Genomic DNA, 12,813 nt, shown 5'->3' on the forward strand with positions numbered 1-12,813 from the left:
GCGCGCTATCCCCTCCCTTTTCCTGTCGCTTTTTCATTACATACGATATTCGATTTACACCCGAACGAGCGCAAAGAAGTTTCACTTAAAAAATATATATCTAAAATTTAATCTACACGACAACACCTTAACTGTGAAATTTCTATAGTTACGTACGGCGAATATACTCGTGATTAGAATGGTAATATATTGCTTAGATATATTGATATAAGTACAATACGAGTGCCCTGTAAGGGGCGAAAGATCAACATTTGCAATCAATTGAAAATTTCAACGTCACCAGACGAGGGGTGAGATCGAGATACGCGGTAGCGTATCGGCCAAGTATACAGGGTGTCCGAGATAAAATTGTACACCCAAATAACTATTGAATGTGGGTAGTAATCGAAAAATCTTTCAAATAGAAGTTGTAGGGCTCCAAGTGAGAAAAATAATGAGATATGTTTTGAGCATTTAAGTCTTCATGTTTTTATGCTACAAGCATAAGTTCATTCTTTTCATATGGGATCAAAAATTTTCTTCTAACCAAAGTTGTTGTACTCGATGAGATGAATCTAATGATGTCACACATAATGTGTTTTTTATGCTTTCTGCGCTCAAAAATACTAAAAATGGAACTTGTCAACGATATTCCAAATTCAGACACGATAAACAGAAAGTGGCCTTTAATAAGAACCAGTAAACACCAAAGTGTAAATACCAGAGCTATCTCATGTACCTTAGTGTTTATTGTTTCTTAGTTAGTACGAATCGGGTCAATATTGAGTTCAGATTATTTTTGAGTGATTTCGCGTATCATGGTTTATTCCGCAAATGAAGTTGTGGATATTCTACTGGTTTTGGGAGATTGCCGAGGTGCATATCGCGCGGCCGCTCGATTGTATCGACAACGGTACCGAAACCGATTACGTCATCCCTCAGCTTCATGCATTCGGATTATCGAGAGAAATTGTCGAAGAGGAAGAGTTCTGCAACGACGACAACGACAACAACGGATGAATCCTGACAATCCTCGTACGCTTACCGTTTTGGGCATGGTTCACATGAACCCTCACATCTCTTTAAGAGAAATTGAGAGAGATTCAGGTATTCCACGAAGCACAGCTCACGATATTTTGAAATCGAACCGTTACCATCCATATCATATCAGATTGATACAAGCGCTGTCTGCACAAGATAGACAGAATCGTGTTGCTTTTTGACACTGGGCCATAGGGATCTTGAACGAAAGTCCCGAGGTTTTCCAAAATGTCCTTTTCAGTGATGAAGCGACGTTTAAAAGTACTGACGCATTAAACCGTCATAATCTCCATTATTGGTCTATGGAAAATCCTCACTGGACTCAGCACATTGACCACCAGCATCAGTGGAGTGTAAATGTGTTGTAATGTCCAGATTATTTTTAACAATTCCGCGACATAATTAATTTAAATATCAAATGATCAAAATTAAGTCAATGAACCACCGCCACAGCAAGTTCACAGAAACCCACCACTGAACTCGGGAGAATGTGCAACGCTGCATTTCGCAAAGGCCATCGCCACCCAAAACTCGCCAACTGGCAATTTTTTTAGCAAACCGAGCCAAGTCAATGAACTTAAATCAAAGTAGTGGCAATCACGCCACCTCTCCCACTCCAATCAAAATTCCCAACTTCCAAGGAAGAAATAGCAGAGCCATCCCAAAAAATAACCAGTCTGGAAAAACCCGCTCACGGAAGAGCTACTATTTCCTGGCGGAAATACTATTGAAATCGGTCCGATTTTAGCTAAAGTTTCGGAGTTAATCTTTAATTAAACATTCGGAGTGTTCCTGAATAAAAGTAGGGAACATTAGTTAGCAATTATTCGGGGATATTGCATCCTTAAGCCGAGAATAAATATTTTCCTGCATATTAACGGGACTGGTGGTAACCTTTGGTGAATGGTGGGTGGACTCAACCATAATTATACTTGTTAATTAAAAACTATAGAGCCTGGACTCAAGTCAATAAATAAAAAATCTACCAACAACTAAGTGAAAGACAGGTATTCCACCTAAGTATCTGTGATAGTGTACTCTTGGTCATCTGGCAGAGAAGAAAGGTGGAATCACCCCAAGAATTCGCAACCCAGAATTAGCAATCGGTCGCAGTGAGTAACTGTAAAATTGTAAAATTCATAAAGATCCAACAATGATTGTAAGGGTCCTTTAACTGTAACGGTTTCCATCTCAAACAATGTATAATCATTCAAATGTCAATAAATACGTAAAGTTGGACAATACTACATTTCTTTTAATTAAAGCAATTGGAAAATTACAAATTATAAAATCCTCCGCAGGTAAGAACAAAAAGAAAAACCAGCGTCGTCCAATAATTTAATCAACAAATTCTAGCTTGGGAGCAAGGGCAAATGTCCTTCGACGCAAAATATCTCCGGACATAACAGTGTGGTGTGGCATTGTTGATGGGCAAGTGATTGGGCCGTATTTTTTGAACGGAACAGTCACCGGTCAACGCTATTTACAGTTTTTACAAGATGACCGCCCAGTTTTATTGGAACATGTACACCTTGACGCAAGACTAAGAATGTGGTTCCAACAAGACGGTGCGCCACCGCATTTTGCACTTTGTGTACGGAATTATCTCAATGTTCTGTTCCCTCGTCGTTGGATCGGCAGAGGTGGTCCTGTTCTTTGGCCTCCGCGATCACCTGATCTAACTCCACTTGATTTTTATTTATGGGGCTACATTAAAGATGTAGTCTACAAAAATCGACCAACGACTGCTGAAGACATGAAAACACGTATCAGAGGCGCTATTGCCAACATTCCTCAACAAACGCTTCAAAATGTTGTGCAGAGTTTCCGACGTCGACTTGAGTTGTATATTGAAGTGAATGGTGGGAACATTGAGCACTTGTTATAACGTCTTTTTGCAGAACAATCCATTGGCGCCTTTTTGTTTCTCCTTTATTTTTCTGTTTATCGTGTCTGAATTTGGAATATCGTTGACAAGTTCCATTTTTAGTATTTTTGAGCTCAGAAACATAAAAAACACATTATGTGTGACATCATTAGATACATCTCATCGAGTACAACAACTTTTGTTACAAGAAAATTTTTGATCCCTTATGAAAAAAATGAACTTATGCTTGTAGCATAAAAACATGAAGACTTAAATGCTCAAAACATATCTCATTATTTCTCCCACTTGGAGCCCTACAACTTCTATTCGAAAGATTTTTCGATTACTACCCACATTCAATAGTTATTTGGGTGTACAATTTGATCTCGGACACCATGTATATTTCGAAACCTCCAACAAAACAGGCCGAGTGCTCCCAAGTATCTATACACGACCCAGCTACCCCTTCCACTACCTCCAAAACTAATTTCCGTCACTGAGTGAAAACGCGGCAATTTACAGCAAAAATACACTTGGTTACAATATCTAAACCGCGTATGCTATATTCATTTACGTTAATTTTCTCCCAATTAAATGCGCAATTAAAAAGATCCGCGCATTGCAACGGATTTTTTTACATATTTTCCGCGGTGCGATTATCTCAGAAACTGAAGCTGTCAGATTTTTGTTTAAAAGCTGACAGCATTTGTTTCCTACGGACGCTTTGCGGTCGGTTCGCAATCAGCGTCGCGCGCGAGAAATGAGAGGTTGGCAAAAGTGCGCTGAGAAGAGATAACCTTCCCCTAGCAATTTAAATGCGGTTCGCGCTTTTTTCGATCAGTTCCGGAATAGAAAAGGGGTTTATTTTCAGTGATAAATGAAAAAATAGAAATGCATAATTTGGCATCTCATGGCGGTAGACACCTAACCCTTTTTCTATTTGTTTCTCTTTGTTTATTTATCCTTGGAAATAAACAGTTTTTCTGAAAAAACGCTCTTTACTGCACCTTAAAGTATAAAATGTATTTTAACAATATACTTTTCCAAAACCAGAGATGTTTGACAAATAATTAAGGAAAATGCCTTGGAGAACTATGAAATAACGATTAATTGTTGATTATCCATACATGTGTTTTGAGAAAAAATAATGGATTATTTCACGTAGCCATTATTTTTGGGGGTAAAATGCAAGTGGCAAGTGCCCCAAAAAGAGACAAGAAGATATATAACTCCTAATATCCCGAAAAAATTCAAATCAAATCGATTTTATAAAATCATCGGCCTTTATTGTGCATTGCATTCAATTCGTGACCTCAAACAGGCTTAATTTGAAATTTTGAAAATTTTATTCTAGGTCTAATTTTTATTTCCAAAAAAAAGCATAACTCAGCAAATTAAAGGATCAATTTCTCTTAAATTTTGATATATTAATCGACAACCTGGAAAATAAATAAATACACTTGACTTTGACTTTATTGCCGTTAGACGGTCCTCATAAGTCTAGAGGTGTAATCAGCCTTTCGGCCCTTTTACACCCTGCCTTTAGGCAGCCGTCCAGTCGCTGGTCTCGAGTATCTGTGCCCTACGCGCTAACTCGTAGAGCCCCTTGATAGCGTCCCTGTCGACATGTATATTTGTGCATGCAGACTCAAAAACGGCCCATCTGACTTCATCGAGCCCACTGCATCTTGTGCATAGGTGAAGCGGATCCTCCTCCGTCCACCCGCATCTTTTGCATAGGAGGTCAGTCCCTTTGCCTATCCTCGATACGTACAGAGCCAGGGGCCAGTGTCCAGTGATAAGCCCCACTATAGCTTGGAGCTTAGCCCTATTTAGGCCCAAGAGAGCTTCTGCAATCTTCCTAGTGGGTCCTTCCAAGAGGGATTTTGCGTGTCTGGCGCCCGTTTCCGAGCCCCACCTAACCACAATCATCCTGTCCCCACGTTACTTGATTAGGTCCTTCACACAGTCAGTTTGCACGCCTACGCGCTCCACTTCCCCCTGAGAGGCCTTTCGGCATCCGTTCTTAGCTAGCTCATCGGCTTTCTCATTGCCTCTGATGCCAGCGTGGCCCGGAATCCGAGCCACCCCTAGCCGATTGTGTACGGCGATTGGCTTCATCAGCTCTACGCATTCACCCACTAGTTTTGAGCAACACTCGTATTTGAGTATTGCCCTCAGCGCGCGTCTGCTGTCTGAGTAGATGAAGATCTTTTTGTCCTTGTACCCTCTCTCCAGGATCATCCTCGCGCAGGTCCTCAGGGCAGCCAGCTCTGGAGCACGACTGCGTGCGTGCGAGTCCAGCCCGATGGCCTTCGCTATTGGCCCCTCAGACCAGGCCCCGCCCCTGCTCGTCCGCTCACCCGGGAACCATCCGTATACTAGACTTGCGCCTGGGGCGGCCTCCAATCCACGTCCTTTCCTGACGGGGTTTCCCCCCAATTTAAGGTTGACAGAGAAATTCCTGTCAAAGTGCCATCTGGGTCTGCAGGCGTCAGCACCGCGCGATAGTAGCCCTTCCAGCTCTCTGTCTGCGCGGAGGATATTAGCATGCCCAATCCTGGCTCCCTTCCACGGTCCCTGTAGCCGCAGTCTTGCAGCCGATTTTGTCGCCTCGTCGCTTATGATTAGGTGTGGCGGTTGCATGAAAAGCCTCCAGTGCTGAGCTCGGGGTCGTCCGAAGGGCCCCAGTTATGCCCAGCATCTCAAGCCTGCCTACTCTGTCCACCGCTTTCTGAAAACCGCGGGCATCCCCCTTGGCATTCCGGGGATAATTGTTTAGATGTTAATTATCTCATGATGCAGGAGGCCTGCAGTATTTTGTTAAGAGATCTTGTTTGAGGAGTGACTATGTTTTTTGCCGGTATTTAGGAGAAGTGGAACAATTGGTGGTAGAAAATAATGTTTTAACACAAATGGTCCACTGAACCTATTGCTGATGTACTTTTATTAGGCGTGAGCCTTGTGTCCTGATTATACAAACTATTCCTCGTGGAAATTTATAACGTTGCGTATCTCAACAATAATCCGTTGAATTATTAACACTCCGATGAATTTACAAAATAAGGTTTTAATAGATGATGTACTCAAAAAAACCCGATGAACTTATACGTTCCTTATAACAGGTCTAAACGCCCGACTCTAGATTCTCGATAGGGACGTTAGATACAATTGATAGATAACAACTGCTCTGATTGAGTTTCCGTAACGAACTGAATGCTTTGAGGTTATTCTGCGTGAACTGGCCCCGAATCTCAATGCCCTCAAGGTCGCCAGAATTTTCTCGAATGTTCTGATGGTAAACCTGGCGATTTTCTGTTTACGTTTCAAACAGATATCTTTTATTGTAAATTTAATTTACAACAAGAAAGGTCTCGTGACAAAATGTTGTAAAGACCCTCTTACCAAGATAATTGACAATAAAGAATTCATGTCAACATTCGCAGGGGATGGCTCGCGATTTTCGCGGAATCCAGAGCAATAAACGCGTTTTCTTGATTATTAACTGAACAAATGGATTTACGGCCTTTTGTCACAAGACATTTGTTGCAGAGAATCAAATTTTCTACAACAAATGTCTCATGGTGGGATCCCGTAAATCCATTTGTTTATTTAATAATTGGAGTTCAAAGTTAAATAAAAATCCGCGATTAATTAAGACACGAAGACATTTTCGCGATTTTTACACAGGATAATTAATAATGAAAATTGGATTCCCGGGAATGGAACGTCCGCCCGAGGAGAAGGGGAAGCACGCACACTGCTTACCCGCGGCACACGGACGGAGAGCCGCGCAATGCTCGCGCCCCATTGGCCGTTCTTTTCACCGCCATATCTCTGCAGGGGTGCGTCCGAGCGAAAAGTGGAAAAGGACTTTTCTGCTCAGAATCACCCGCAAAACATGCCTGGTCAGAATCGACCCACTTAATATGAGCACCCTGTATACATTGTATTGAATTAATCAACGACGTGTTATGTATCTGTAAACGAACGTTTATAATATATGTAGTGTAGAAACCAACTCCGCTACACCCCTGCGGGCAGCACCTCCCCACCACAGCCCTTACCGCACTGTCCCCAACGGTAGAGTGGACAACTCTGGTTCTGAGCATGGCGGCTATCCATTTGGTGACCGACACCTCGATCCCAAATGCTGCCGCCGCTTTCTCCATCATATCAAAATAAGTATTGTCGAATGCTCCATCTATGTCCATAAAGACACCGAGGGTGTCCTCCTTCCTTTCCTTTGCGTTTTCTATTATGCCTACCAAGTGGTGCAATGCAGTCTCAGTTGATCTGTCAGCTTAGTATGCATGTTGTGAGGGGCATATCTGGTTAGCTCTCAGTGCCCCCTCCTTAATGTGCCTGTCGACCAGTCTTTCCAGCGTCTTCAGCGGGAAGGCGCTTAGACTGATCGGTCTGTAGGCTTTTGCATTGTCATAGCTGCATTTACCCGGCTTAAGGATAAAATAACTCTGACTTCCCGCCACCTGCTGGGTACATAGCCCAATGCTAGGCAGGCCCTCAGTGCCGGTAGCAGTCTGCGCAGGAGCAACGGACCCCCTCTTCGCAAGAGGGCCGGATATATTCCATCCGGATCGGGGCTATTGTACGTTTCGAAGGAGTCCACCGCCCACCGCAGCCTATCCAGCGTTACTATTCCTGCGGCTAGCTCCCAGTCGGGATCGCCGCTTCCTGTTCGCGTCCAATCTGCCTCAGAGCACGCCCCTGGGTGCTCTATAATAGAGTCCGGAAAGTGCGCGCAAACCAGATGCTCAGGACTTTTCGCGGTTCTGTAATGGTGTCCCCGCTTGTCAGCGTGATTCCACCCAGCCTTTGTGCAGGGCCCCCCAAAAAACCCTGCGAAGGCTGGAGACCCTTGAGGGTACCTCCAGTTCCTCATAGTGTGTTTTCCAGGTGAGCCCCTGTGATTGCTTAATGAGCCTCTTACACTCCCTCTGCGCATTTCTGTACAGAGTCCAGTCATCAGCTCTCTTGAATCTGTACGCTCAGTTCCAGAGTCTCCTGGACTGGCTTCTCAGCCTGTCCAGTTCTCGACTCCACCAAGGCACTTTGTTCCCTTGCCTGCATGGTTTAGCCGGGCATGCCATCTCGAAGGACTCGGTCAGGGCGACGTGGATTCTCTCCACCTCGTCCTTCAACCTGTCCTCGCTGCAGGGCCTTACGCGTCCTACCCTGAGCCTTTTTTCCAGGTTTCTCTCAAAGGAGTCCCAGTCGGTGGCCCTTGGGTTTCTGCGCAAGGAATCCTGCTGTAGACTGGCACAGCCCTCAATGCGAAATCTAATGCGTCGATGGTCGGGGAGTGTGTCCTCCCGGTGCACTCTCCAGTCCATACAACGTCCCGCCAGTCGGCGGGTGCACATGGTTATGTCAACGATGCATTGACAGCGCGAGGTGACAAATGTAGATCTAGAGCCCCTGTTAAGGATCTCCAGGTCCACATCTGCCATAAATTCCAAAAGAGCAGTGCCCCTGTCACTGCACCACTCACTGCCCCACACCACGTTCTGCGCATTTGCGTCGCATCCTATGATGAGTGGCAGCCTTTTAGTTCTGCAGTGGCTCACCAGATCACGCAGTTCCTTAGTAGGTGGTGGTGTCGGTGAGTCATGCGCAAAGTGGGCCGAACAGAACACAATGTCCTCCGTCCCTGCCTCCCTCTGAAGCCTCATGACAGCCGCCACCAGGTCTCTATGGCAGAAAGTAGCCATTTCCCTGGCTCCGCACGCTCTTTTGACAGAAATGGAGGCCCTGGGGCCCCGGTCGCCTCGGGCATAGAATAGCTCCTCCTCGCCTCCCGATAAGCCTTTAACAGAGACTCCGTGATGCCAGGGCTCCTGTATAAGGCATATGTCTGTGTGCTCAGCGTGTACTCAGCAGGGCAGTCGCAGCCTTGCAGTTCTGCTAGTTAATCTGGGAGCAGTGGAGTATCAGTGAGACTAAGCCGTCTCCCCGCAACGCGTCCTCTGCTCCTCCCCGCCTCGCCAGCCCGGCCATTGGTATGCCCTTAGGCAGGGTCGCCTGTAGGCCCTCTTGCCTACCCCTGGCAACATGAGCCCGGCCGTGCCCAGTTGAGGGTCCCTTGAGACCCCCTCCCGGTTCCCGCCGAGCCCCCCCCCCTCACCAGAGGCGGCCTTCCTCTGCGGCCCCTTGCGCGTCCACTCGGCGGAGGCCGTGCGACAGCAAGGGGGGGGTCCCTTTGTACGAGGTAGCCCTCCACGCCCTCTCACGCCTCACCCTCGCGGCCGCCTTCCCCGACAGCTTCGGGGGCCTCCTCCGGACCGTCTAGTCCAATTGGCACTCTCTTCCGCCCGCCCTTGTCGCCTGCGGCTCCTGACCCACTTTGGTCAGTGCCCGAGTTCCCGGAGTTCCGCCGGGCGCGAGGTGCTCCTCCTCCCCCCGCTCTCCACTGGGTCTCGTAAAAACGAGCGCGGCCGAGGCAGTAGAAGGGGGCCATCCCCAACCCCTTCACGACCTCTAGGGACTTGGGGTCCACGCCCACCGCCAAGTTCATCCCCCCGACCCCGCTGCTGCAGCCATAGACCCACCACTTTCCAGTGGTGAGGGTCCGGTTCTGCTTGCCTAGTCTTTCCAGGGCCACAGCCGCTCCCACGGGTTTTCCCGGGAGAAAGGCCGTCACCCTGGTCGGCTTAGGGAGCGCTTCCTCATACAATAGGATAAGTGAGGCCCCTTCTCAGAGTGCCAGGGTGGGCACCACGGCCTTCAGCCAGTCCTTCGACCGGCCATCCGTGCATACCACACACAGCACTCCTTCCTCATACCGGTGGCCCTCGAAATTCGGGAGCTGACCGTCGAGGTCAGTCCCGAATAGTGCTGCCACCAGCGCCTCTTGGACCTGGTTGGCCTGCTCCTCCGTCAGGGACAGCTCTGAGTAGCCAACTGGCACTATGGCCCCCTGCCTCTACCCATTGCCGCGTCCCTGAAGGATGCTGCCCCCAGTCCTTCCACCGCCCGCACCCTTTTCGCGGGCATGGCCACATCCGGGGGAGTGGAGCCAGAGGACCTGGGTCTCTTGGATCCTGTCCCCTGTTCCTCCACCCCTTTCGTGGCGGTCTTTTCCTGCGGGGATTGTAGATCCCGCGAGGCCTCGGCTTTCAGCCGAGCCTGGTTGGCCCTGCGTTTCTCCGCGCCTGTCCGCCCTTTCCTTGTCCTTACCTGGGTGGGGTCAGCGACAGCGGGCCCACCTATGATAGATCCCCGTGAGGTATGGCTCCCTCTCTACCTCCATCAGCGCTTGTTCCCCTTCTGGGGCCCTAGCGCCGACCGTCTCCTCCTCTACCCTGAAAGCTTCTGCTGTTCCCTCTGGGCGGGCACCGTCATCGGCGTTAAAATTTTCATTATAATTGGGCTCCATATGTGTCCCGCGAGAATCCTAGGAAAATAAAGTCCACCCCCGCAGAGCCTGGATACAGGGGTAAGGCATAAATACCATGGGGTGCTGCCTGGTTCTCCAAGGGTATCGTTAAAGACACTGTTCCCCAGTGCCATTCAGCCCTCGGCACGATAACTTCTACCTTGGCTTGGGGAGTCTGGTCCGCGGCGATACCTTGGTTCTTCCTGACGGGTCTTTACTCCCGTAGGTCGACATTATAGCTATCGCTAGCCGGGTTCCGAAGTAGGCCCCAGGTTCCTGGATTCAGGTGCTGTTACCCAGCCTCCTGTCTCCGTCCCTGAGGTACCACCCATTCCCAGGCTTTTCCCCTAGCCGCCACCTGCGGACGCGCTCAGTCGGGGACTCAACCGTCTAGTTCGTCTCGTCTATAGAGCACGTCAGGGGTGAGAAATCCCCCCAGAAATAAAAACAAAAAATGTTTTTGTAAAAAAATACGCCAAGCATATATTGCGATAATATTCACTTGAAACAAAAAATTGGAAAAAGAACTTGAAACAACAATTACTTAAAAGTTGAAGCCACAATTATGGAAATTTGAAAAAAATACACAAATAAAAAAAGACGCCAAGCTCATTGAATTTACCAGTTGAGAAAGTTGGTGATGATAGGAGTCCATAAACCGTTTTGAGTTCTCTATGAATGTCTTGACTCAGACGAGTCCCATAATATTCTACAAAGGACATCACAGTCAAATCGAATACTCGACTCAAATCGAAAGGGGTAAACAATCCATTGTGAATAAAAAAATTATTCGGCAATCTGCTCAGGACCAACGTACTTGGCATGGTTTTTTCGAAACTCACCACTTTCTCTATAGAACTAGCTACAACAGAGTACTTTCCTCTATTACACGAACTGTCGTTCAGTCTGGAAGTTCTAGGGGAATCAACAAAGCGAAAAATTGAACCGAAAGTTCCATCTGGCTGTCATGAAAAAGTTTATGAGTTTGATAATCTTGACGAGAGACACAAACTATCGTAGGTCCACAGTTGATGCATAGGGACGAAAGATTCTTACGAGAAAGTTCTCAGTCAACAGTGCCAATCATATCCGCATATCCAAATAGGCTAGGTCTTCAGGAAAAACCGCGCGAAGTACGTTGATCCTGACCATATTGCCGAATAAATTTTTGATTCACAATGGATTGTTTACCCCTTTCGATTTGAGTCGAGTATTCGATTTGACTGTGATGTCCTTCGTAGGATATTATGGGACTCGTCGAAGTCAAGACATTCATAGAGAACTCAAAACGGTTTATGGACTCCTATCATCATCAGCTTTCTCAACTGGTAAATTCAATGAGCTCGGCGTCTTTTTTTATTTGTGTTTTTTTTTTACATTTCCATAATTGTGGCTCTAATTTTTAAATAATTGTTGTTTCAAGTTCTTTTTCCAGTTTTTTTTTCAAGTGAATAACATCGAAATATCTGCTTGGCGCATTTTGTTACAAAAACAATTTTTGTTTTTGTTTTTGGGGTTCAAGTATACATAGATTGAATCTTTCTTCGGTTTTGTTTGTATGGGAGCTGTCAAGATAATTATCGTGTAATTCCTCATCGTCTGTTCCTCCATTTTCCCGACTTAGTTCCCCACCATTTGCGTTATACGATAAATTTTTCGTTCTTCGCATCTGGCCCTCATAGAACGATTTTCAAAAGATTAAAAATTGCTAATGCCATGCAATCACTAAATCCCTAGTCCCCACAGTCCATCGTCAGCATCCTAGGAGACTTTGACCGAACTCGAACATTAAGAGTCCCAATATTTTCGTCTTCATCAGTCCGATAAATTCCACAGTGCCGAGTCAATCACACCATTTTTCTTCAGATTTCCTTAGCACATAAAAGCTGCTACTTTGTTATTTTTAGTTAGTTACAATTTACCACGGAAACATTCCATACAGTCCACTGTAGTATTGTGTATACTGTATAATCCATTATTCATTAAATGTATTCGTTGATTGATTAAGACGTTTTGTGTTTCGAGTCTTAATTTAATAAATACACTTCAATATTCGGATAAAGCATACCACGACGCTCGGAGGTATCTTCAATGTTACATTACCATCTATCAACAATGACTTCAACATTGCAAATGTCCTGCACTATACATCTGAAAATTTTCCTCAGCGACCGGATTCCACACAGAAGTAATTTAAAAAGGTAATAAAAAAGAAATTTTAGCCATTATGATTCCATCGACTATTATATTGTGAGATTTTCAAAGTACAGGGATTGTTCAAAATTCCGCGGTCAAACGACAGGATGACCAACAGGATGACTACGGCCAATCACCTTTGACCATCGTAACGAGAGGTCACGATCGATCTCGGGATCGTTACGATGGTCAGTATACCATCAGCTAGCAATCGGTAAAGACACGTCTATTTTACGGAATTCCAACGGGGAATTATTGGCCAGGATCCGGATAACCAACGGGGTTAGAACCGGGAATTATCTATACGGAAATACAGTCCATTATAATAACGAAT

The 12,813-nt window shown here is 46.0% G+C and overlaps 1 protein-coding gene across 1 annotated transcript; it reads right to left on the reverse strand.

The window, feature by feature from the left end:
• Positions 1 to 7,896: 7,896 nt before the first annotated feature.
• LOC135172991 (uncharacterized) lies at positions 7,897 to 8,580 on the reverse strand. The gene has a single exon (XM_064139565.1). It carries the CDS (start codon positions 8,578 to 8,580, stop codon positions 7,897 to 7,899), a length of 684 nt encoding a protein of 227 aa, XP_063995635.1.
• Positions 8,581 to 12,813: the final 4,233 nt, after the last annotated feature.

The sequence above is a fragment of the Diachasmimorpha longicaudata genome, chromosome 2 (assembly GCF_034640455.1).
Source record: "Diachasmimorpha longicaudata isolate KC_UGA_2023 chromosome 2, iyDiaLong2, whole genome shotgun sequence".
Classification (NCBI taxonomy): domain Eukaryota; kingdom Metazoa; phylum Arthropoda; class Insecta; order Hymenoptera; family Braconidae; genus Diachasmimorpha; species Diachasmimorpha longicaudata.